At 41.2% G+C, this 26,492-nt stretch overlaps 3 protein-coding genes across 3 annotated transcripts in view; 2 read left to right on the forward strand and 1 right to left on the reverse strand.

Moving 5' to 3' along the window:
- skic3 (SKI3 subunit of superkiller complex) overlaps positions 1–4,614 on the forward strand; it is a 29,184-nt gene extending 24,570 nt beyond the window's left edge. The window contains exons 37-41 of the mRNA XM_030772841.1: positions 365–529; positions 996–1,148; positions 3,215–3,345; positions 3,602–3,731; positions 4,056–4,614. Of these exons, the coding sequence (XP_030628701.1) occupies positions 365–529; positions 996–1,148; positions 3,215–3,345; positions 3,602–3,731; positions 4,056–4,133 (657 nt within the window). The 3' untranslated portion in view covers positions 4,134–4,614. The remainder of the gene's footprint in view (positions 1–364; positions 530–995; positions 1,149–3,214; positions 3,346–3,601; positions 3,732–4,055) is intronic.
- Positions 4,615–6,417: 1,803 nt separating this feature from the next.
- On the reverse strand, positions 6,418–14,657 carry fam81b (family with sequence similarity 81 member B). The gene is made up of 7 exons (XM_030764673.1): positions 14,382–14,657; positions 13,253–13,371; positions 11,128–11,257; positions 9,882–9,988; positions 8,584–8,719; positions 7,932–8,127; positions 6,418–6,551 (listed from the first exon to the last, which is right to left on the reverse strand). Exons 1-7 carry the CDS (start codon positions 14,655–14,657, stop codon positions 6,418–6,420), a joined length of 1,098 nt encoding a protein of 365 aa, XP_030620533.1.
- Positions 14,658–19,391: 4,734 nt separating this feature from the next.
- mctp1a (multiple C2 domains, transmembrane 1a) overlaps positions 19,392–26,492 on the forward strand; it is a 137,037-nt gene continuing 129,936 nt past the window's right edge. Inside the window, exon 1 of the mRNA XM_030780967.1 lies at positions 19,392–19,898. Within this exon, the coding sequence (XP_030636827.1) occupies positions 19,392–19,898 (507 nt within the window). The remainder of the gene's footprint in view (positions 19,899–26,492) is intronic.

Consider the following 26,492-nt stretch of genomic DNA (forward strand, 5'->3'; position numbering starts at 1 on the left):
TGGGGAAAAAAAAACCAGGAGTTCGGCCATTTTTGAGGTAGCAGAACTGGAGTGGCTGGTACCAGTGACTGTAGCATTCTCCAGACTGCTTAGATATGTCACTTTGCCCCTTCTGCCTTTCAGCTGAAGAGTAGCTGAAGCCTTTATTGCCCGTCTACCTGCTTTATATAGCAAATCACAGCCACATGACTCACTGTCTGTAGGAATGATCCTTCTTTTTTTTCTTTGCAATGGGGTTAGCGTAATTAGGTCACCTGGCCACTGAGTGTAAAATGATAATGTCATACTTTGCTTGCTGTTGTGAAATGTGTAAATCTCTCTCTCTCTCTCTCTCTCTCTCTCTCTCTCTCTCTCTCTCTCTCAGGTCCTGAGTATATCTCCTGATCACCCAGCTGTGTTCCTCTTGCTCAGGCAGGTTCAGTGTGAGCGCCTCCTGCTGGCAGAGGGTGGTAAAAACATCCCTGCTGCAGTGTTAGAGCAGCTGAGTGCAGCAGTCATGGCCAATCCCACTTCAGTGTCAGCCTGGCACGTGAGTACTGCACCTGTCTGTACATTTAAAAACACTTCAGTTACAGAGAACCTACTATCCACATTTCATTTTCTTTATGCTATGAGCTATGTTTAAATCAGTTCATGTCTAGACCTCGCTGAAGTCAGCTGGTTTCTATGCGTTTCTATGACTGTCACAGAGATACTCCTGTACTTGAGCTTTGTATGGTTTACTGACAAACCCACAGACAGAGTGGGAGAATATTGTTTATGGACTTAGTTCAGGAGTGGGTCAACTGGGGCATGAGTGGTTTTTGGTGGCAGTAATTCCCTTTAGAAAAACAGCCAATAATCTGCCCACAGCCTCTCATGCATGTTTCATAAAGCAACACTCACAAAGAATGAGGGAAGAGAATGTTGAAAAAGCAACAGTTTTGTTTTGTTTTGTTTTTCTGAATTCTCATCCTCTTTCATTGGTGTCTCTCTGGGTCTTTCTCTCTGTGCAGTGGCTTGCGGAGGTGTATCGTCATCAGGGTTTGCTGGTCCAGGCATCAGTCGCTTACAGGCAGAGTTTACAGATGTCCTCTCAGCTCGGAGACTACAGCGGGAAGATGGGTGGTCTACTCCGCCTGGCCCTGCTGGCTCTCACCCCTTGCATGGTCTGTGTGTGTCTGTGTATGTGCGTGTCTGTGTGTGTGTGAGTGTGTTAGGGAACTCTTTGTGGGCTTGCGGGCTAGAGCCTCTGGAGACATTACCCCTGGTTTTGTTAGTAAATATGATTCTCGTCCGTTTTAAATGTAGAACCTTGTGTGTGTAGTGAAGAAACGGTTCTAAAAAAGACCTTGTTACGTCACCTTACTGCGGTTTCATTCTGAACATTCTAAAACTCCAAAAGCAGGATGTCATGAAGCTTTTTAAGAATCTTGCATGGGAGTTTAAGCAGTGAGATTGTTCCCACAGTGGTCGGGTACCATGCTCTGTGATTAACATTGTATAATCAACTCCAGAAGTACGGCTGGAACATTTTGTCCTCCTAGGTTTGTTGCACATGGTGTATCCAGTGTTATCTAACGCAGGAGAAAAACAGAGAAAAAGGGAGTGCTGTATTGTAAACAGGTCTAACTGTTGACACAGAACAGCACAGAGGTGGGATGAGAGAATGACAAGATGTAACAGTGACAAGCTCTGGGCGGAAAAGCAAACAACATGCATTGTCTTACTGTTAACGGTCTGGCACACACGCACACACACACACACACACACACACACACAGTGTCCACTGGCATAGGGGAAGGTCAGTGTCAGTCAATAAACCAAACAGCTTTGTTTACATGTTTATGCAGTAATATGCTTCCCACACTGAAAAACAAAACAAAGACAGAAGAGGTTTTGTTCAAAGAAAAAACGCTTCTTTTTTTAAACCAAACTGTATTGGATTGAATAAATGAATATTTATAGAGAATAGAATGCCCCCCTACCTAAAACAGTTTTTTTCTCAACTTGTTTTTTATTCATTCAAAAATGTTCTTTTTTAAAATCAGCACAGTCAAGAAACATATGTTTGCTTTGTTTTTATTTACTTTTTAAAGGCCATTTCCTGGTGAGTGCAGAATTACCGGTAGTGTAGAACATTCCGGCGAGTTTACATTAGTCGGGGGGGGGGAATAAGATGATGATGAAAGGGGTAAGTCATATCTGTTGAGGGTTGAGAGCATCATTTGTCTGTTGTGTTTAATGATTCTCTCTTATCTTTCTTTTCATTCTTTCCTTTCTCTACTTCTCTGTCTCTCTCTGTTCTCTCAACCACTTTGAAGTAATTATCTTTTTTTTTTTTTTCTAATTTTTTTTTTCCCGTCTGCTCATTTGTGTTGTGCTGACTCCAGCCCTAACCTCCCAAATTAAATTAGGAGCCTGGATAGCCACTGACTTGAGGGCCATTACTTGATTAAAATGTTAGCAGGGCGTTTGCATATTCTCTCACTCACACTCATATTTTACTGCCATGACAGATGAGATGTGCAAACCCACAGTGTACAGGTTTTGATAACGACAACACACAGAAGTCCTAATCTGGATTTTTATAAATTATTATATATGTTGTATCTGCTTCAGATTGTACGAACGCTCCTCGTTTAAGTTATACATGCCTTTTTGTTCCTTTCATAGCTGTGCTTTATCAGTCTGCGCCTTGTTCTTTTTCCTTTCGGCTGTCGTTCGAGTCATTCTGAGCAGTCTAAATAGATTTAAAATGCAGTGCGTGACTCTTTTGTGTGAAGCCTGAAGCAGGATGTTTAGTCTGGAAGTGTGGGTTATGTAACAGCTGTGGCCAGGGACAGAATGAGAAAATGACTCATTAAGTCATTCAGAATTTTGACTACTAAAGGATGTTTCAGCCGTAATGTTGCTAGTTGCTTTCATTCATATTGTTGAAGTGAAAGCTCATTAGGGTAGGAAATTGTGGGTGTGACCAGCAGGCAAAAACCAGGCAGGATTGTTACACATTTACCTTTGATATGTCACCTCATGTGTCATCTCATGATATGCGTCAATATTGAGTATTACCTATAAAGTTCAAGTTGATAAAATGGATTCTCTTCATTATTCCAGTCTAGTCTAGTCTTTTCATTATTCTGTTCACATATCTGATCTGAAAATTGATCCCCTGTCCTTCTCCCTCTCTCTCTCTCTCTTTCTCTCTCTCTCTCTCTCTCTCTCTCTGGTCCAGGCTGGTGTTGGTGGAGGAGAGTGGAGAGACCTGGTGGTGGAGGCCACGACAGAGGCGCTGAAACTGGGCTTGTCACCCCAGGCTCGGCTGCTCCAGGCCCTGCTGCAGTTCTCCATCAAAATGGGTGCCAGGTAACGCTCCCCTAACCAGTCACACCAGTCTCTGCCCCTGGGTTTTTATTAAAGCTCTCACAGAACAGTCCGTTTCGGCTGGCTCAGTCCATCATCATTTTTCTGCTTAAGCACTCGTAAGGGGATGTCTTAAAACTACCAGGGATGGAAATATAGAAATAATAACAAAAAAAAAACCCTTTAAATGAGAAAATTCATTTTCGTGCACTTTTTGGGTTATCCTGTGCATTGTAACCGATTGTCGCTACACCTTTAGGGAGACACGCCGTCAACTGGAGAGAATTGTTTACGCCCCGAACTCCTGCAACCCCGACACAGTGACGGCAACAGCGCGCTGGTACCTCCTACGCCACCTGCATGCCAACAACGACCTGGAACTAATGGACGTAAGAACCCATTAAACAAAAAACAAATATTAAAACAATACCATAGCCTCACAGACTGGGGCAGTCTATTTGGACGTCTGCTTGATCAATGAAAAACATAGGAACCCCACAACATAAGCGTGAAAATTTCAAGAATGGGGTTATCTGCTCTACCTGAGAAACATATTACTGTGTCTCTGTTTACGAGGAGGAACTGTTACCACTTGACGTTTTTAAGTACTGTTTTCCTATTAACATTTTAGCTGATTTCAGTGGGGAAACTATGGCCTAATCTGTCATTAGAGAGATTAATTGGGTTGGTGTATGTGTTTTCTGTTCCTTTAGACGCTGATGACACGGGCCAAAGAAATCGGAGACTCCAGACTGATGGACTTCCACAGGAGGCTTTGTCCCTCAGAGTGACTGCACTTGTCACCCCCTGCCCTCTCCCTCTCTTTCATTCATTCACTCAGGAGCAACATACTGGAAACCAGACGCAAAGCGTACATCCAACTGTGTCTCTCATGACTCACATCTGTAACTCGTATCAGGGAAGCGTGTGATTTCTGTCACAGTGTAGTGCCGATTAGGGAAAGGACTGCTCACATTAGAACTGCAAATTCATGCATTAACGCACATATTAAATTACCCAGTTACTCGCTCCCAGAAGCACTTAGTCTCAAACCAAGCTCTCGTAATAAAGTCAGCGAGAAATACATGACTTACACATGCATGCAGGATTTGTCTATCCTCCAGTTAGATGGAAATGAAGTAAAAGGAAAAAATATTAATTAGCACATTATTACAGCCATAAATAACATCAGTCTGTTATTTCTTTGGAAGAGAGACACAGTCAGTGAAATGTGTTCCATTTGCAGAGAATAAGCGTCAGTTATGTAGTCGAGATTATACTGATGTCGAGCGAGATTATGCTTGAGATTATGCCATTTTCCTGGGGTTTTTTCTTTTTCTTTCATTTTTTTCCCTTTTTTCCCTTTTTGCTGAAGTGCCTTCTTTAATGAACTGCACTTGCAGGCTTCATAACTATCCTGTATCATGCATTCATCCTAAAATGGTGAGCTTGGGAAATTAAAACAGATAACTTAAAATACATCAGAAGTGGCACTAGCAGCACACTAACCCACATCCTCACGGTGGCTTTTGGTACGGTATAGCACTTGGCCGCGTTCCAAAGCTCAAGATGAGCATCCTCTCCATGTCTCCTCTCCTTCGGTTGGAGAGGGCGGGTGAAAACAAAGCGGCGGCAGCTCCGCTAACACACCTCAACCCTCCCAGAATGATGATGATGATGACGATGATGATGATTAAAGCGAATGCAGAAATGCTGGCAAACAGAGGGTATGTTGTTCAAAGGCCTGGAGCTGATTTCCCTTGTTTTAATACCGCCCAGCTCTGCCAAATCCATCCCCGATCTGTGCTGCATTTGCTTTTTGTGTGTGTGTGTGTGTGTGTGTGTGTGTGTGAGAGAGAGAGAGGGAGAAAGGGCAGTGGTTGAGGAGCTCAGTGAAAGGCTATGAAATATGAGGGAGGTTCCTCATTCCTCCCAGAAGCATCTGTTAATGTCTGCTGTTAAAGGCCCAGAGCCAGAAGCCATAGTCTCTGTTTTACTGTCAGACCGATTGTTCTCTCATTTCACTCTCTCCTGCATTAACACTTTTGTCTGCAAAGAAAGAACCGGCAAATAACCTCTTATAAACACTTTAAAAAAATCTGAGGTAATATTGAATGAACCAGGAATACCAAATAAGGAACAACAATTGAAACCTGTGAAATATGAATCTGAAAGTGTTTACAACTGTATTTTGCAGCACTTGTGCCATTTACTGATATTGTTCTTTTTTCCCTCTGCATCCCGCTTTTCTCAGAAAGCCCAAATAAACTGCTCTTAGGCAAAGAGGTGAAGACCTGAGTGTTTTGTTTTGTTTGTTTACTTCAATATTGATCAGGATCGATATCATAATACTGGAGCGTGACAGCTTATCTTTATGCTGTTTTATCTCAATGAGTACTCGTCTGAAATCATGGGCAGGAAACCGTTTGGTCACTTTAATAGTCTGATGTTTACCTCAAAAAGATCATGCGGTATTTGATATTCAGTACATGAAACTTTTAAGAGATTCATGCTAGGAAATTAGGGCATTTGATTTGACAAAACAGCCCTGTTTTACAAGTACTGTAATAAAATAGACAATGAAGGAAGATGAACATGAAAATTGTCTCATAAAGCTTGAAGTCACACTTGAATGATTTGCTAAATTTATGCTGTATTGCTTTCTTCATTTGAGCACTCAGACCACCTTCTGTCTTTAAATGAGACCAGACTGTGGTTCTGATTGGTTTTTTGCTCTGCAGAATGTTACCGGTGTTATTGTACAACATCTGTCTAACATTAGTGACACAAACATCAAAGACCATCCAATATGCGCCACACCAATGATTTTTCAGTTTTTCACAGAATAATCACTCACTTTGACCAGAATCAAGGCGTTCATTCTTTTGGCAAAAGGATCATTCAGGTATTTTATCCAACACAGCAACACACCACTTAACTAGTTTGATGCTCTTGTCTAATAATGTAGCTCGTTTATTTAAAATGAGTTCTGTAGGTATTAATGTTATGAGAGAAACACCTGCATGTTTTGTAGCTGAACAAGGCTTCTTTTCCACCTGTTAGGATCTTTGGAGTTCAGATCTCTTGCATCTGAACTATCTTCCGCCGCATCTGTCTGATGTCCTTTTGGAGTTCTCCTTTCTCCAGCCGGGCCTTGCAGTCTCCGATCCGTCTCAGGGACTCGATGGCGTCGTGAATGGCCTGGAATCCTGCCCACACAAACACGCCGGAACTTTCTGAGCCCACAGAATCCTCTGGAACCCTTGGGTTAATGGCCTTCTGTGGCCATGGGTGTCTTTTTTGTGCGTTTGGTAACTTCATTCATAATGCATGGCTTACTACACCCCGTCCCCCTAAGCCTGTGACTGATAGTTTGAAGCAATGTTTCAGTCAGTCTTCTTTAGTCTCAAGACTAAAAGCTGATTCGTTTAGGGTTTTATCGGCTATCTTGTTTCTGGTGGTGACCTCAGGTTTCAGTCAGTTTTATCTAGAAGTTCTCTCTCTCTCTCTCTCTCTCTCTCTCTCCCTCCCAACATGCTGGGGAAATAAGCAAGAAAATGATACTGAATAAAGGTCTGCAGGCTGTTACAAAGGCCCTGTGTCTTATTAAAGCTTTATCAGGGAGCACAAGATGTATCTTTAGCATACCTGTGCTAGAAGGTATGTGGAAAACAATTCTTCATTCTCTCTGGCAAACGTACGCGTGAGTAACGTGAACTGTGTCTACTTCTGAAACAAGACCCTACCAAGAAGCAATCGACTTGTTTTAACACACAAATTAGGGCTGGTTGTCTCAGTGGCCTCTGTTTAATGTAACCCCCCCCCCTCCCCACACACCCACAAAGACAAGAGACTAATGATATTAAGAGCTATCTATCCAGACGTGTAAATAATACGCTGTTTCACAATCTTGCCAAATGAAACAAGACGCTTGTCTGACTCATCGGTTTTCTCTGCCGTTTGGTCTTGGCAACACCTCATGCGGCCTGAACAAGTGGCTAAAAACAGCAGCTAATGTTTCTTTTATCTATTCACAATACTGTCCATGGAGAGCAATGGACAGAACAACTGTTTTCCAAACACAGTCATAAAGCTAAACCCAGACTGGCCCCTACATTCTCATCTACACTATTTTGTATTTTGTGTCTTATAAACAAGACAAAGCCTCAAAATTCACTCTGCAAAAGTAGTGGTTTTGTCTTTTTGAGTAATTGCCTTCACAAAACAATGAATTTTGACTTTGAACATTTGGGCAATCCCAATTTTTTTTTCTTCAGTGTTTACTCTGAGATGGTGATTTGACTGCTTGGTCTGGCAGATTATGTGAGTTACTGTTGCTGTCTCGGAAGACGACCATGAAAATGACACGTCAACTCAAATTTGTCACGTTTATCACAGCCATCTGTTATTTTTGTCGATGGGCTCTTAGTGAGCTCATGTTTTTTAACTTCTACTTTACTAAGTGTTGATTTCAGTAATACTTTTAGGAAGTATAATTTCGAGAATTTAGGCCACACTCTGTATATCCTTATTTGGGACAAACTGAGCTGTTTTGGGAATGGAGCGGAGGTTGGATACTGGGCACTGACCGGTCTGGTATTCCCGCCTGATCTGGTCCAGTTGGTCTGAGTGACTCTTTTCCAGAGCACTGATTCTGCTTTTGAGTTTGGTCTCGGAGCATCTGAGCCTGTCGGACATCTGCTCTTTCTCAGCCTGCTTCTCCATCCGCTCCATCTGAGACGCCAGGAAACGAACCTGTTCCTTTAGATTCCCCTCAGACTCGACCTGCACACACACACACACACACACACATAGGTTTATGCACTTAAAACACACACAAGCATGGCTTTATGCACTCAAAGCGCACACACACACACATGCATGGGTTTATGCACTCAAACTCATACATAAATGTCTTAATGCAGTGAAATATACACATGCACATGTTTATGCACGCAAACATACACACACACACACACACACACACACACACACACACACACACACACACACACATGTGGATGCCTTTATACACACAAACAGACAAGACTGATAATTGCATAGGAAGTGCACTTCTCTCTTGTTTTGGTCTTTATTTTAAGAATTTTAGTAAAGTTTCCTTTTGAGAAAGCAGCCATAATTCGAGGTGGCCGTGGGATTTGAATGAAACCCGTCAGAAAATAAAATATATGGTGCGCACACACACACACACATACACACACACACACACACAGATTTTACCATTTTGTCTTTCAGCAGTGTTTCTAGCTGTTGGCTGGTATGTGTGTGTCTCTGGGCTGAAGATTGTAACTGCTGATTGGTCCACTCTCTGAGTCTGGATGTTTCCTCTCTCATCTCCCTGAGACTGCTAAAGGTCCTGTACACATATTACACATCAATGCATCCACACACACACACACTCACAAGCTTGTACTCATATCCTAGTGGGGACTTCCCACTGACTCCCATTATCCTGTGACTAAAGAATACTAACCTACCCCTAACTCCTACCCCCTAACCCCAACCCTAACCTTAACCAAAGAAATGTTTTGTTTTATCAGTAACAACAATACAGTTTTGGTCTCCACCAGGTACTTTTGTCAGATTATGCTATTTTACTGGGGACTTAACGGTCCCCAGAAAGATACCAATACATGCACACACACACACACACACACACATGCACACACATTCACATTACGCATTAATACACACACACACACACACACACACACACACACAATTATATTACACCTAAATATGCTTAACCATATTATTAATGTGATTAGCTGATGTACAGCTCTGAGAGGTTTTTGAGACATTTTACTGGTATCATCTCAAGAAGACTTTCAAGACTTTCCTCATAGATTATTCATATTCATTTGGTCACTGAACAAATATGAACATACTGGACACTGCATTAGTCTCAATAAACGATGGTGTATAGTTGCTATGAAACTTTAGGCTTAGTAACATCATCTATAATCTTCTGATAAATACTGAATTTCTGCATGTGTATTACTGTAGTGGATATATATTATAGTTAGGGATGTACATTCTTATTGTGAATGTATATTTTTGCAATGGATGTATAATACTGTTGTGGAAGGTAGACAGAGGGAAAAATAAATAACAGATACAAGGCCTAGCTAGTTCTAGCTAGTTTTGAAAAGATGCTTTGGTGCCTTCTCTTGAGCCTGGTTCCAGTTTGATGTTGTAATGGAAAAACATTTTTTTTTGTTGCTGCTGTTGTTATTTTTTTTCCAGTGCAGAGCATCAACTCTGCGTGGTTAACATCTTAAATCTGTTTGACTGAAACCATCAGCCTCTTAGAAAATAAATTCTTCACAAAACCCTGACACATGTGAACTCTGGATATATTCCAATAAGAGATGCTCTCTGTGCCCGTTTGTTCTTCACAGTCTAACTCTGGTGCAAAATATCTTGTCAATAGCGTGCCAAAGGTTGTTTATGTAAATGCATTCGGTTGGTGCCAGTCAGAAAAAAAGAAGATTATTCTTGAAATAAATTGAACTCACTTGCTCTCTAGCTGCTGAATTTCTTTTTGTAGCTCTGTAATTGCGTTGCTGTGACTCTGCAACTGGTCTGACTGGGAGGTTTCCAGTTTCTTCAGAGCATCAGTCAGCTGGACAAACATACACAGACCGTAAACATTATGACTACACACCGATACACAGACCCTCTCGCTGTAACACAGCTTCGTAAACACACTCACGCGACACGCTGCCGCATCTCTCAGACCAAGTAAACAGTGTTTGTTGAATAAACAATCGCCCATCGTGTTTCTGATTGTGCGTTAGCACTGAGAAATTATGTTCCGCCGGGCCGTAGCCCTTAACGAATGCCATGTACCCTGTCGAAACTCCGACAATAGCTTCAGAGCAGGGCAGTTAAAGGAAATCACCAGGCGTGTTTCCTGGCCGCGGTGTGCCGATCTGCCTCTCTTTTCATTTTCAATTCTCTTTATGGCAGAGCGTAAGCCTCGCCCCACCCTCAGACTTAATGGACTTCAATCATATTGATTTACTGGGTGACTCTGGGAGAGGAGGCCTAGCGCTGATTGGATTTGTTCTGAGGGAAATAAGAGGGCAAGCAATACCCTATGACAATTACATTCTTTCCTATCTGAGATAGGAGCCCGCCTTTTTGGGACTGTCATTTATAAATATCCCTTCTGGAAAAGACAATCATAAACACACTCCACTGTGGTAATAGTGTCTACGGCAAAACAGGTTTCAGACATGAGAATTTAAGCTAGAGGTTTTCTGTTGTTGTTTAAAGATTGACACACCCTGTTTGAAACTGGGAGACAAACAACAACAAAACTGAAATTCCAATCAAAGAGGATAATGTAAGGATCAGTAGTACTCTGTGGAGAGGACATTGTGTCTCTTCCATTTCTCTCTGGATGAGACATGAAGGCAAAGGACACAAAACCAAGACCTGACCCTACCCCACTCAATGTTTTTTTCTTTTTTTAATCATACTGCATTTAGGCCCTTGACCCATTTAAACTCAATATTTACTTTCAATTCAAAATTTAAGTTTTGAAGCAAAAATAAGAGTTCCCATAAATATTAGATCATTTCAGATAAGTTTATATGTAAGTTTGTAATGTAAATTAGAAATTACAATTGAAGTTCTTTTTCAGTAGCCATTTGTCATTTAGCTGCCAGATTTATAGTCTGTCATAAAAACTGTCACTCACTGGTCATCAGTCTCCCTTTTTCTCATCATCTCATCATGTTCTCACCCTTGACTCACCTTCACTTCCATGCTTCTTAGACGCATCTCCAGACCTGTGCGTAACTCGGACACCTCCTGTTTCAGTCTCAGGATATCCTGCCCTCCTGTTGCCACATCAGCCGAGAGTTTTACAATGCTGGCATCACACCTGAGGGACCAAAGACAAACCAAATGTGTTTTAATGGCTTTATTGTGTTTTCATGGCTTAAGTTCCGTCAAGGCTGGGCAAGGGGAAGAAGAGGAGGAGGACATAGAATGAAACAGTAGCAGAGGAAGAGAGAGACAACCAGCCGATATGGTCTGTTCTCAAGTTATGTTATCTGTTTCTAGTTTTGACTGACTGACTCTTTAAATACATAAATCTACATTTATGAAAGCATAAACATGAACTGTACGATCTAAAGGGACCATCCCGGGAGGCTGAAGTAAATAATAAACACATCTTCTCCTCTATAACTCAGAGCAATAAACAAACGTCAGGACAGTAAGTCTACAGGATTGATTGCATCGGCTGTCCGCCACAGACCTTCTCAAATGCCCCCAGATGCTCTCCACACCCCCCCCACCCCCCCAGCTCCAGGTCATCTCTCTCTGAGGTCCAGGTCACCGCATACACAAAATGTGTGACCCTCTCTTTATTATCTCAGAATGACTCACCCTGTCTGCTTTGGTTCATGTGGGGATTCATGGTTGTTCTGTGTATACAGGGCCTGAGTTTGCCCAATAGAATATGAGGATTAGTGTGTTCTGGACTTAGAGAGAGAGAGAGATTAAATATTCAGCAACCATTAATTAACTATTAAGTTGCCCACTGCCAGTCTCTTACTTAGCTATGAATTAAGCCTACATGTCCACACACACACACACACACACATACACACATACACACGTGCACACGCACGCGAAACTCACACCATTATCATAGGACACAGATTGAACTGCTCATAAATTTATTAAATCATTTTTAAGAAATTAAATTTAATACGCATCCTCAGTGCCCGTGATTCAGAATCATCTAAAGACTGTGCAATCTGATTAGACTAATTAATCTGGAAGAGCAGGAGGAAAGTCTTCGCTCGATGAGAAGTCACTCTTATCTTGGCTAAGCAGATGATTTCATCCATTAATCATCCTCACGGGTGGTGCACTACACCTCACCACTGTCTACCCAGAGGACTCAGGCTTATGTCCAATAGCCTTCAGACAGATATACAGGGTGTATTATTCAAGTCTGGAGCTTTAGGCCAAACTGAGGGGACTAGGAGATAGCTCAGAAAACTGGTTATTATAAAATTCTTGTGAGGACTGGATAGCTGAGTGGATGGAGAGTATGGCCATTAAAAATCAATCTGTTCTTCAAATGTCCCTCAAATGTTGTGGGACAAGGAACTACAAATGGACATTTTTAAACAGTTTTCATGGATTTTTATTCAGAAGTGTTTGTATCAAAACATTTGTATCCAGTTCATACAATCCAAAAGAACACTTCTAAAGCCACTCTTCTGAAATCTGAAATTTGAACTATAAACCAATCAGTAGCCATGAAATCAGTGAGCTGCCTTTGTACTGACTTGTGTTAGCTTGCCTATACTATTTTAAAATGCTATTTAGCCTACTGCATGTCTCTCTGTCTCTGAGAATGGTTCTTCATGTGGTCACATTTCCAGCTAACTGAAAAAAAGCCTGGTATATTTTTTTTAGCATTATGCAATAAACATGAATCTACAAACCAAAGCAGTGTGAAGACTTCTGTTGTGTTTTAACTGAGATGACATTTGGTCTGACACATCTATCCACTTGTCACAATTCAATTTTAATACTGCAAAAAAGCACCCAGGAGCTCAGGACAAGATTTTGGCAAGCAACCTCAAAATAAGAAAAGATTCGTCTCTGCAATGCATTGTTTCCATGCAAATGTCAAATGATATAAGTATGTCATTTAACATTTGTAATTCTCGTGCAAAGTAATTTGTAACATTTGTAATTATGTAAAGTAATGTTATATATCTTGAATTTTTCAAAAAGAAAGATTTAAAGGCAATATGTGAACCAAACCGACAGTCTATAGAGAGAGAAGACGATCAAAGGAAGAAAGTGATTTTGTGTGTGTGTGTGTGTGTGTGTGTGTGTGTGTGATTAACACCTTGCCACTCTTCCTCTGAGGTCACCAATACCAGCCAGGTTCTTATGGTCCAGACTGTGCACAGCCAAACTGGTCCCTGCAGTGACGCTGTCTCTCTGGACAATCTGAGCCTCCAACACCTTAAAGACACAGTGACAATTTCCATTGACTCTACTTACCATTCTGCTGTAGACTGTTACACCTGCAATCATTCAACAATACCACACCCATAAGCCGCACTCCCAGTCATGAATCCAAAACACTGGTATAGTCATTAAACTTCTTAGACCTTTGAACTGCTGTCAGACACCATAACAACGACTTCTGCATCGGTTCTGGATAGGGCATGTGAGGTTTTTATAAATATCTAAAACATATAAACATATAAATGGATGTGAGGCTTTCCAGTATAAAGTTAAAAAAAAAAACCATGATTGAAATATATGAGTGACTCTTTTAAACTGTGATAGAATATAGAGCTCTGCCATTAGCAGGCTATGTTTTTGTCTGCTGTGCTTTGTTCTCATTCTCTGAGTAAAAGCAGCACTTTGTGTTGAGGGTTACGCTGTTTTTCAGCAGAAATAAAAGCCCACCATTGCATCTCCTATGACTACGGACAATAATTTATTTGATTAATCCTCATCCCTTTTCCCATACACCACTCCCACCTAATGCAGCTCTTTGCTAAAATGGTCTGGTTGGCATGCACCGGAGAATCACTTGACATTTATCGAACGTCATTAAAAAATGTGCTGGCACGATAAGAATCAGAGTGGACAGGTCCGAATGAGCTTCAACAAGACCGGCTCTATGTCCCATAGCGCTCCAGGGGTGTAATTAGATAAGTCAGAACAGAGAGAGAGAGAGAGAGGGAGAGAGAGAAAGAGAGAGAGAGAGGGTTTTAACACCACCTCCCTCAAAGTGCTTATTAACTTGGGAAAGTTATGGAAAACCATCATGTTCAGTTGAGTATCCTAGAATGGGAGAGTTTCATTTTGTAATTTGGTAAGCAAACAGGACAGGCAAACTTTGCTTTAGTGAACAAAGAAAACAAAAAAAAATCAAGTTCAGTCATACAAAGAGTGAGTTGAGAGTCATAATGAGCATCAGGCTCAGTTTTCTACTCTTTTTCTGCTTGTATCTTTTTTACCTTGATGTCCTTGCTGAGCTGTTTAACGATGTGGGTGATGGTCAGGACGTGGTTTTCCAGCAATTTCCGGGCAGAAGTTTCCATCAAAACAGAGCCCTGAGCGGAACGAAGGCTAGAAACCACATCCTCTTTAATCCTGAAGGCCTGCTCCAACAACACGGTCATCAGCCTCTCCTGACCACCCAGTCTGCTCTCCAGGTGACCTGACCTGCGAAACGAATGCGAACGGACAAACGCAAACAAACGCAAACGCAAACGAACAAAGGCATCCCACATAGTTAGTCCTCTAATCAAACAATGTCTCCTACATAACTAAAGGAAGAAATATTGACTATTGTTCACTGAGGGAAAAAATGTCTACCGTTGTGTTCTGTTGGGTTCATATTTAAAAGTTTTCCCCAGCACTGCAGGTGCTGCAGCAGATTGTGCAGATCTGACCAGAGGTAATTTTACAGTGAGAGAAGTCATTTATCACTATACAGACTCTGACAGACCTCAGTGCTGAGACTTAGTGACCACTTCTATACTTCCCAAATCTTTTAAACAGATCCAGTTTGAAAAGAGCGGTATCGACTATAATGAGTCTGATAAATGTTCTCTGAATGATGAAAAGATTTCAATACATTATTTGCTCTGGTAGCTTTCCAAAACAGGAAGTAAGCTTAAAAAAATAAAATAAAGTCTGGCCAAATGTTCCAGAATCTCTGTTAAATGAAACAAACGGACCCCGTGGACCTCCTCCTGTTCTGTTTATTTCCCCTAAAAATGAATTTACTGGTTTGAATTTGTGAACAGGCCCTGAGGATCTCCCAGCAAACAGGATCAGGTATTGATTACCTGCCTCGGATGTACCATGGATTCGTCTAATAAACATGAATCAAAATGCCAGAGAGGTCATTGCGTAGATCTGGCCTTTTGTCGTAACATCAATAGTCAGTGCAAATGTGTCTCTGCCACATTTGATGCAACATTGGGAAGTGCCACAAGCTTTTCACACATACACAAACACATACAAACACATGCCCACTCACAGCTCATGAGGCCTCTGATCTGAGGGTTTGTATGATTTTAATGTTGTCTCATATGACATGACTCAGTCTGGCCGCTGTTCTGAGACCTGTGAAAGACACCGACTTTTACTTCAGGATTCCATTATTCCTGGATTATAAGAAACGTTGACTGATAGGAGTCAGAACAGAAAATGGATAATGACTGGGCAAAAGTCCAGATATATGCAGGCTGAATTTACAATGTAACATGACCGGCTATTATGTATTTGAGAAAATACTTTACTTTAGGAACATCAAACCAACTGAGGAACAAAATGAGAACATGCTTCCCCTACAATTTCATCCTTAACTAGATAGATAGATAGATAGATAGATAGATAGATAGATAGATAGATAGATAGATAGATAGATAGATAGATAGATAGATAGATACCAGTAAAGGTTATAAACACAAAAAATATCATGTCACATTTCTACATTGTCGACGATAAACTTACTTTCCGATTGCAGACCCATAGACTGGTGTAAGTAGGTCCTTCTCCTGTTTGTTTTGACTTACTTAGCTACCGCAGTATTTAGCCACCACACTATGTCTTACACTGGGTGTGTCTCAGTTAACCTGACAACCAGATAATACAGAATCCTCCAGCATATATATTGTGTCTCACTAAATCACTTGACCAGTCACTTGGATGTGAACTCTAACAGGGCAAAGGAATAGTTAGTAGAATTACACTTTTTGTGGCTGTGATCACATCATACAACCCCCCCCCCCCCCCGACCCCACACACACACACACACACACACTACCACAAAGATATCAAAAACAGTGGGCCTCTTCCAAAAGGCAGAATGTTCTAAGCACTGTAGTGTCAACATCATTTCACAAGAATGCTATCTGATTCCTCATTCAGATGTAAGACACACACATTACTCTGTCTGTTGTGATATAGAACAAGAGAACAGCCAAGCGGCTTTTCTGTGCATGGAGTTTCATCACTACCACAGTTCAGAGGGGAGCTTCTTTTTTTTTATGTATATTAAAAATTCAAACCCAGTGCACTTCTTATATCTAGACATTTTAAGCAAACGGCATCATAATGTTAGGTTTGGCAAACTATTCATGTTAAAAGAAAAATCTTCTCCAACCATCTATTATGAGCAACTGTCGAATGCATACATATATTATGCAAAGTGCCTGCTAAAATTGAGCTATTTTTGAAATATGCATGAGTTTCTAAAACACCAAGATTCGATTTGTCATTGCAGCTTTGCTAACAATGAAATCTGGCATTGTCCACTTCAGAGAAAACATCATAAAATGTTCCTTACTGTAAAAAAAGAGTCAAGATCAAAATCTCAAACAAAACCAGTACCAGTACAGAATAAAATACCATTTTCTCCATTCTTCAGACAAACACATGATTTCCTGCATTTGAATCTTGCAGCCCATGTCTCATGTGAGTCAGGAAGTCGGAGTCGGGAAAAGAGGCCTAGTTCCCAAATGTTTGCCTATTTGTGAACCTGATTTAGAATGTTCATGAACATGTAAACCATTCAAAAAGAAAAACAAGCAAAAAAAAAAAAAAAAGAAAAAACAAACAAACAAACAAACACCCCACCCCCCACCAAAAACCCCCAAAAACAAATAAAAACCCCAACATAATAAAGCAAACATAGAATTGAAAATTGTCAGATCCAGTGTTAGACCAGACTGTGGTATTAAATCCACTATCAGTCTGTGTCCTATCTCTAAGCATTCATATGAGATTTCCTCATTAATATAATTTGTGTCCACACTTGACTCTGAACCGAGGCTAAAATGATCCTTACTGCTTATGTCCTAGTTGAAATGATTATAACTGGTTATGTCTTAGCCAGCTTTGTTCTTCTCTTCTTTCCTCTTGTTTTCTAAAATGCTGAGGACATCTAAAAGGATGGAAGGAAAGGGTTTGAACATCAGTCTTCCTGTTGGCTGCACTAATGGCAGAGTAGTGGAATGACTCGTCTGGCTAGAACAGAGAGCTCAAATACTGCGATTGTGTGCTGGTCTCTATTCAGTTTCACACAAGGGCCATTTTGACCAGACGGTAACGCAACCAGATTTACTGGATCTGGGTCATTTTGAAAAGGGCACATAAACAGGCAAAGAACTGGACATCAAACCCAACCGTTATGTGTCCTCATCAAAGTTAGAGTGGTGACAATTTCCCAGGGTCTGCTTTGACAGATAACCAGATTATGGGTTTCCGCTACATATACAATGTGGACAAAAACCACGGTTGTCAGCTGATCTGCTCATCTGACATAGTTACCCAGGGCCTCCATCATATGAGACACTAGAACAGAAATGTGTCTTTCAGATAACAGCACAACCTCCATCTTGGTTCTCCACAGCACCCCAGAAACAATGAGAATGAGCAGAGACCAGAGGATCAAAATGGACTGATCCGATCCAGTCAGGACTGTTTGTTGGTTCCTGTGGTCTGAGACATGCTGTTTCAGGATATCCACAGGAGCCTGATACACATGTTTTATCTAATACAGCGTGTCACACCTCTGATGGGTTCTGAGAGGTGCTGTCATGCCCAGCTGGTTCAGATGTTGCATGCTGGTGGTTGGGCAGAGTCTGGTTCATGAGACCAGAACACCAACGCAAGCATTGAGAAGTCACCCAATCATGATCAAGGACAAAGCATCCTACTGGCCGTCATACTCCACTGTCTGGTCCCTCAGCAACAATTCCTGTCAATCAAAACCTTCCTTGTGAATAAGGTGTTTCAGAGAGAAGTTGCTGACAGGCTTCCTCTGTGATTCTCTGAAGTTCAACACTTTTCCGCACACAAGACCCTAATAACACTTACCTGGGCATTTGCTGGTATTGGTTGGTATTATCAGTAACTGTTTTTTTTAATCAGTACTGTTTTTTTAACTATTCATTAAAAACCCTCTTTTTTTTTTTTTGTAAAAGTACATTCAGAGCTGTGTACATTTCTATACAAAGAATAAACAGCTGGCCACTCAAACAACCTTGAGCAAAATGTAACTTCCGTTTCATAGTTTTATATATCCCAGACTTCTGGGGTAGATATTTATTTATTTGTTTGTTTATTTATTTACAGAGTGAGGTCGTGTTTTGTTATATCATGTGTTTGGAAAACAGTGCAAACAAAGCCCTCTTTTGAGGATTCCCTATTGTATTAGATAATGTGCTACCCTGAAGTATCCGTTGAATGTAGGGCCTTGTTACACCATACACATTCCCTTTAAACGTTATAAATCATAAACTGTTCTGTGTATCTGTGTTATTACATGTGTAGATTGATTCAGAATGAATGCGAATGCATTGGCACACAGTCAACCTCTCTGGTCTGATAAGACACATTATAGCTCGTCCTGTCGCTGCACGGTTGAAAGACTCTCCAGGAGGAGGCGTACCACGCCCCTATCGGTGAAGATTAATAATAATTCCCTTGCTTTCACTTGGTCATTAATACTCCTGGACACTCAGTGAACAGGGCATGATTATTTTTAATGAGCACTTTCTTCACTATCTTCCGTTTTCCATACTCAGATTGTAGCGCTGGACACAACAGGACACTGGTAACAGTGGTAACTGGTAACAGTTGGTTATGGTCAAAGTAATGTTTTATTACCGTTAAGATTAGGACACGATGGCGCTATCCTAATTTGAATCAGTAACTCACAAACACGTTTCACTTTTGAGTAAATGTGAGTCTGAGAACAGTTCCGTGGATAAAGAATAAGCTAAATCAGTCTATCTTCTGCAAAATAATTGCCCCTGTACAATCGTGAAGGACTCAAATTTAATTAACTCATCAGATTCGGTTGTAAGGACAATCTACAGAGCCGGGTCACCCCTTGATTTGAACTGTTCCTTAGATTGGCGAATCGATCAGAGTGCGTGTGCGCGCTGCCCACTGTGACAGTCTCTCAACACTACTCGCGCAACAGACTGGCGGGTTGCTGTTCAGGAACTATGGAGGAGAAACCAAAAGATGATGCCGCTAAAGAGGAGTCTTCGTCCTATCAGAGAAGAATGTGGAAGAATTTTCAAGAGAAAACGAAACCGTTTTTAAGTCCTAAACTGGGTACCGAACGACGCAGCGGTGACGGCAAAAAGGAAACTGGGCTGTGGATGTTCAAACGTAAAAAGAAACAGGTTTTGGACCGCGTCTTCTCGTCCTCTCAGCCGAATCTCTGTTGCTCAACTCCACCATCTCTCGAGGCCGACAGATCCCTGGGTAGTAACCAGGATCCGAGTCGCGGCAAAGGGCAAGGTGTTTCACCACTAGCGTCCACCGATGGAGCATCGGCAAGCAAGCCGGAGCTATCAGGACACGGAAGCCCCAAGCTAACAGTTTCTCATCTGGTTATGTCCCATCAGAAGAGCTCGTCCTTGGGTTCGGCATGCTTCGAAAAACTGGTGGTTGATTCGTCCGCATGCAGCGACGAGGAGCAGCTGCGTAAAAACGCCAGCGACTCTGTAAGCGCAATGTCTAATAACCACACATTTTCATCATAATTATAAACACTATCACGAAACTACGTGACACTGTGATATTGGGATGCAGTTACAGAGTGATGAGGCTGCGCCAGTTTGCTTGAAGTGAAGGTTGGTTAATCCGGCAGTGGGTTGTCAGTTGGTTACGAGTTTAACTCATAACCAGGCACATGATTCCCCTAAAGTTTCTTCCCAAATTTTTTCTATGCTCCCTGTTGCCCGTACGACCACATTACATTCTCATTACACCACGGAAGACACATGACAGCGGATTCAAAGCGTTCATCACATGGCGAGCTGCGAGCTTTCTCCTCATTAACACGTTTCCAATGAGACAGACATCTTCAATTATAACGTTTACACGCACATCATTACTCCGATTTTATGCCTATTTTAAGCGTTTAAGTACGACACGGGATAGCCTAAGACACAGCGCATGTAGATGTCTTATTCTGAAAACCATATCCAGGCTATGGCGGGTGACTGGAGCCACAGGAGCCACAAAGTCTTTTTTAGTGGCCGGAGCGAGACGCTCAAATGATTGATAGTGTCCTTCGATGTGATTAGAGACTATAGGAGCATTCAGATTACACTCTTATTTGAAAATATGTCAGATCACGTGATGTTTAAAAACCATCCTCTAAAGGTTGCATTCCAGACTATGAACCATTCAGTTTTATTTGGCCCCACAAAGTGTGTGCAGCCTCACCAGGCAGGTATGTCAGGTGCTGAACACAAACTGTCCAGCTGAGCATACATGACAGCCCCCAAGGCAGTGTGATAAAAGTAATATAAAGGATCTGTAGATAAATAAGGTGAAAACAACTTTGTTATGTGTAAGGGTATACCCCGTACATGTATAACTTTTTAGAGACAGGAACTGGAATACATATATATAAACACATAATATATATATATATATATATATATATATATATATATATATATATATATATGTATATATATATAGCTGCACCATTTCTGTCACTGCTGCACATCATCAGTAGTGTTTGCCATTTTGTCAGAGCTGGGACTCTTTGTAATACTTGTTATTCATCAGTTACATCACAGTGCTGTTTTTTAGGGAAAATTACAGTTCCTCTGTTAAGGGTCTTGCACCCGTTTTACTCAGACAGTTACGGCCGAGATGTGGCGCTGCTGTAGCGAGACGCCACCTGAGTCTTGCACATACTTCCTGATTTGAGTTATTAGCTATGTAAGTTCGCTATACCGCAGCTAGCTGAAAGCCACTTTACTAAATACAGCTATGCAACTTTACGCTGAATAATTTGATAGCTGAGCAAACAACATGAGCCCTTAGCTAAACTAAGTTGATCAATGCCTAAAAGTATATATTATATATATTAACCATGTGAAGCTTAGGTATATTGTCAAACTCTTCACTAATCTCGTTGGTGGGTGATTTTAATTAATCATAAAATCTTGTTTCAGACTTCACTTTCAAATTCAAATGAATATGCCTCTTACATCTATATTAAAGTCAAAAGATGAACCATGAACCATCAAATTCTGAAATTTGACCAGGTACTGAAAGAAAGGATCTCATTTGAAGTGTCTCCATATGAGCAACAAATATTTGGTATCTAGCCAACTAGCTATGTGATTAGGCTGCTTAGCCAATTAGTTATAATAATTATATACAGCAGCACGAATACAAGATTATTGAAAGAAATTGATTTTTGAGATTTAATCAAGCTACCTCTATGTAGCCGTGTTTCTTAATAACATGTGACATCTTTTTAGACATCACACGATAAGTCACGTTTGCGTGCAGCAATTATAGCGTTGCTAGCCTTTCATCTCAGCTGATCTTGTCAACATCCTGTAAACGTCCCCACATAACTTCCTCGCTTCTTACTTTGACCGCTCCCTTTGGCCTCACCCAGTCCCTTTATCTCATCCCTTTGATTTCTCCTGATCAGATGTGCTTCTCTCCTCAACCCAATCACATCACTTTGACATATTCTGGCCTTAATCTCCTGCAGCAGTACGGTTAATGACATGTTCACAGCATGACCTTACCTGTCACAAGAGTCAATAATCTGAAAATGATGTGTATTATAAAGCAGTCAGTGTCTGCCCAGCATGTTCACTGTTTGACTGTTGACTGCTGACTTCTAGAGTCCCTTTTGTAGCTTGTTGACATTGCATCAGTGGGGATGTAAAGACATTGTGACATTGGCATTGTGTGGTGCAGAAGACACATTGATTAGTTTAAGGTGAAACGATTTGGGCTCTAGAATCACAGACAAAATGTGCACTCCATAATAATAACACGTAGATGTTATACATATTGGAAATTTAGCTGTAAAATGATAAAGCTGTAGTAGTGTGTGACTGCACTGTGGTACAGTGTCTGATAATTATGGTCTATTTGGAGTTATGATACAGGGAAATGCAATGAAAGCTACCCCTGTTCTCTTAAGTTTTATGCAACAGTCATTTGCAGACATTATTACACTATCAATCCACTGTATATCTTGTGTGCCTGTTTACTTGAATGTGGTTTTGGTGTGTCATCTCCAAGACCCATTAGTAGAGACCACAGTCATTACCTAACTCTCATTCCAGCCCTTCGAGTCTCTAAATATATTGTTTAAAGTGTGCTGAGCCATTGTGGCATGTTTCGTCTTTTTGTGAATGGCCTGGACTTCTTGTTAATGACATGTTGTTGAGACAACTCTCAGGTTTGTGTGTTTTCAGTGTTTGGGATGTGCTGTGGTGCTGTTAGCAGGTGAGTGTTGCTGAATCATGAACAGAAGGCCTTATCAATCCTGTGTCCGGGCTGAAGTTGACATTCAAATCGTCACTCAAGCATCTGATTGCTGGACTGAGAGTTCATTTGAGTTTCTAGACTCATCATGTTACATTAGCACTTAAACAAAATGGTCTGTTAACACAATGTGTGTTTTCTCAGCATCCATTATCAGTTTTGCCGGTTTCTACAAGAAAAAATAGATTATTAAATTGCCATCGTTCTGATTTTTCGAGTAGTAGTGCTAATGTGTCCTAATTTGAATTTATTGCAGCGTTCACAAGATCGTTCCACTCAAAATTCAGACTGTAGACTGAATAGAAGACTTATGTTGATCTTTTCTGAGGAAACAGGGACACCAGTAACTGTTGCACTAACAACTCTGCTGGTGCCTAGAAGCTGGAATGGTAAGAGCGCAAAAAGTCAGATTTATTTGGTGCAGTCAGTTTTCTTCACAAACTAATCTGAGATTTTTTTTTTTTGCAAAATAAGTTACTCTCTACCACAAGCAGCTTTCGGAGGAAAAGGTGCTTTTACAGAAATTAAAGCGAAAAAAAAAAATCTCCATTCAGTAATGTCTCTCTCTCAGCTTGGCAAGATTTCAATTACATTCCCCCTGAAAATGGAAGGAAATTTTATGGGAAACTGCATGTCAGACACTGTTTGGACTGAATAGTCACATTTAATGGAGAAATGTTTGGCACTTAGAATAATACCAGCAGAAAATAAAGTGTTTCAGACAGTGTGGATAACCAGGGGCTCTATGTGTAATGAATTGTTTAAAGACTGAAGAATGAGCACTACTGGGGGTGGAGGTGGGGGAGGGGGTGGGGGAGTCCTCTATTGTAATAAGCCCTTGCAGGGCTACACTGTCCAAATGTCTTATTTGAAAAATGTCACATTATTTTTTGAAAGCTACAGTCCAGAATGCTGTTCATTCGTATAAGAGTGGTTACTCACAGGTGATGTCAAAACATCAAGACACACTCAGAAAAGCCATAGCTGAGCATTAAGGGTGTTTTAAACAGAGAGTACTGTGAACTGTATATGTTGTGTCTGTTATCTCTCTTCCTGAGGAAATGCATGCACAGAAACCTCCACTTGGCTCTATTAGCCAATCCATAATTAATTTTCTTTCTTTCTTTCTTTCTTTCTTTCTTTGGCTGTCTGTCTTCTCCTTTCTCCTGCTTGAACAGTTCTTCTGGATCATAACCTAGCTTCAGTATCTTTTCCTCTCTGTGCTGGCCTGGTTTAAAAATTCAGTAGAGAGGAGGAGGTGACTAGCATAACACACACGTGTTCAGATGCATTACGGACTGAAGTCACGCAGGGAAAGCATGCCAAGTGTGGCTCTGTAGAAAGACTGACAACGATTAAGTGAAACCTCACGTGAGCAGTGCTGACCACTCGGTTGGAAGAAAGTCTTTGCCAACATCAATAAAATCAATAAACGTCGAAGCTGACCACAAACAGCGTCCATGTACTCAGGATGTTCTATTAGCATAAACAACAGAGACATTTACATTTATTCATTTAGCAGAAGCTTCTATCCAAAGCCACTGCCAAGACAGGCAGAATACAAACCAAGCATATAGCTATAAGGAGCTATCTGTTGAATAAATGGCACAGCAAAGTTCAATATTAGACCAGATGTAAATGCAAGAATGCGGAGGGAAAAATAAGAGAGTGGACTACAGGTGGGCCAATAGCCCCCTAATATAGAAAATCAGAAAAGTATTACAAAAAAGTGCAAATTTGTACCAGCCACAGAGAGAAGGAAAACTACATCATAAAAATAAGTGCATACAGAACAATATCAGCATAGATTGACCAAATTAATAAGGAAGTGCCTTGAAGTATACATCATAGAGAGATGAGTAATGCATAGGAATATTGGAGCCATCGAAACAGTGGGTAGGGGTGGAGTGTAGAGGGGTTGGTTCGTGTGTCGCTGTGGAGGTAAGGGTCTCACGGAAAAGGTGAGTCTTTAGTTGGTTCTTGAGAATTGCGAGGGATTCAGCAGAATGGATGGAAGTGGGCAACTCACTCTACCATTGGGGAACTGTGCATGTTAGGAGTCCGGATTGTGATTTTCTGCTGCGAGGTGGTGGGATGGAACGTAGGTCCTAATGAGTGACCTGATCTATGGAGGCACACTTCCACTGGTTGATTTGAAAGCCAGCATCAGGAACTTAAATGTGATGCGGGCAGATACAGGCAGCCAGTGGAGGGAGATGAGGAAGGTTTGACGTGTGTCTTCTTTGTATGATTGAAGACTGGACGTGCAGAAGCATTTTGAATCATTTGGAGGGGTTTGGTAGCACATGCCTGAGAGAGTTGCAGTTGTCCAGTTTTGAGATTACGAGCACCTGGACAAGGATTTGGGCTGCATACTCTGACAGATATGGTCTGATTTTCCTGATGCTGAATAGGGTGAATCTGCAGGATCAAGTGGTTACTGTGATATAATCAGTGAGGGCCAGCTGGTCATCCACCACCACTTCTAGCAGTGGTAGGACAAGCTGTGCTGCTGGATAACTGAGCCCAGTGAGTTGGTGTATAGTAAAAGAGGAGACGTCCAAGCACCAATCCCTGAGGCACTCCAGTTGTTTCCAGGTGTGTTTTGGATACTGCACCTCTCCACAAAACCCTGTAGGATCTTCCTGAAATGTAGCACTCAAACCATCTGAGTGCCGTCCCCATGTTGCCAAGGTCAGAGAGAGTTGGCAGGGGGATCTGGTGATTAATGGTGAGAGTTTACAGACAGGTCTAGTAGAATGAAGACTGACGACTTGGAGGCTGCCCTTGCCCTTGACAACCGTGAGCAGGGCAATCTCTGTGGAATTACTGATCTTAAAGCCAGACTGCATGGGATCCAACAGATTATTCTGTGTCAGAAATGGTCTGTGGTTCTCTATATGTGATAGACTGTTGGTTTCTTGAGCAGTGGATGAACCCAAGCCCACTTAAAAATGTATGGGGAATGTTCCTGCCACGAGTAATCCATTGATGATGTGAGTGGGTGCAGGTGTGGGAGACAACAACAACAATAATAGTAATAATGATAATAATAATGATAATAATAATAATAATAATAATAATAATAATAATAATAATAATAGTGATGATAATAGGTGTATATAATACTTAATATATGACAGTGTAAATGGCTCTTGACACTGTTGCAGCTGAACTGTCATTGTCATCTTTCTCTCTATGAGTACACCCACGGTTTGTAACGTAAAGTGTCGAATTACTGACCACGTATCGAGTGTACACTGAGCTCTGTTTTCATCGCATTTTGATTACAGTACATAAAAGAGAAAGAGCTTTTCATCAGTGCAGTCTGTCATGCTTTCTCAGTGCGCAGGTTTTCCAACCCTTTTTTTTTTCGCTGACATGCGGATATTGCTGGCTCTTGTTCAGGGAAACCATCATATGGCTTTTAGGGTGGGTATCACTAAAGGGTAATATCCTGAGTGTGAGTGGGAGCTGGCAAGGCACTATAAACTTCAATATGATGCTTCTCAGGCCTGCACCCACACTGGCAGAATATCTTCCTTTCAGTTATCAAAAAATATCAAAAAGTTATGAATGGTAAACTCAAGTCCAGATGCTATGACTTCATGGCAGAGAGACTGACATGGAAAGATTTTTTGGGGGGTGGAGGGTGGGGCGGGTTACTTACTCTTGAGTTTTGGATGTCCGTGCTTTATGGTCTGACCTGATTCGTTGTTTGCCTCTGGAGGGTTGGTATGTCAGTCCCTTACATCTCCAGTGTCCTGACATATTTGCAGCTT

This window comes from Chanos chanos, chromosome 1, assembly GCF_902362185.1.
Source record: "Chanos chanos chromosome 1, fChaCha1.1, whole genome shotgun sequence".
In the NCBI taxonomy this organism is placed as follows: Eukaryota; Metazoa; Chordata; class Actinopteri; order Gonorynchiformes; family Chanidae; genus Chanos; species Chanos chanos.

Bases quoted from the DNA above. Each gene is read 5' to 3' on its own strand.
- fam81b (XM_030764673.1), bottom strand. From the start codon at position 14,657: ATGTGGGATGCCTTTGTTCGTTTGCGTTTGCGTTTGTTTGCGTTTGTC. The intron at 11,258-13,252 runs GTGTTAATCACA...TTGGTCCCTCAG, and splicing joins CTCAGAGGAAGAGTGGCAAG to GTGTGATGCCAGCATTGTAA. The intron at 9,989-11,127 runs GTGAGTCAAGGG...ATGTTTGTCCAG, and splicing joins TAAGAAGCATGGAAGTGAAG to CTGACTGATGCTCTGAAGAA.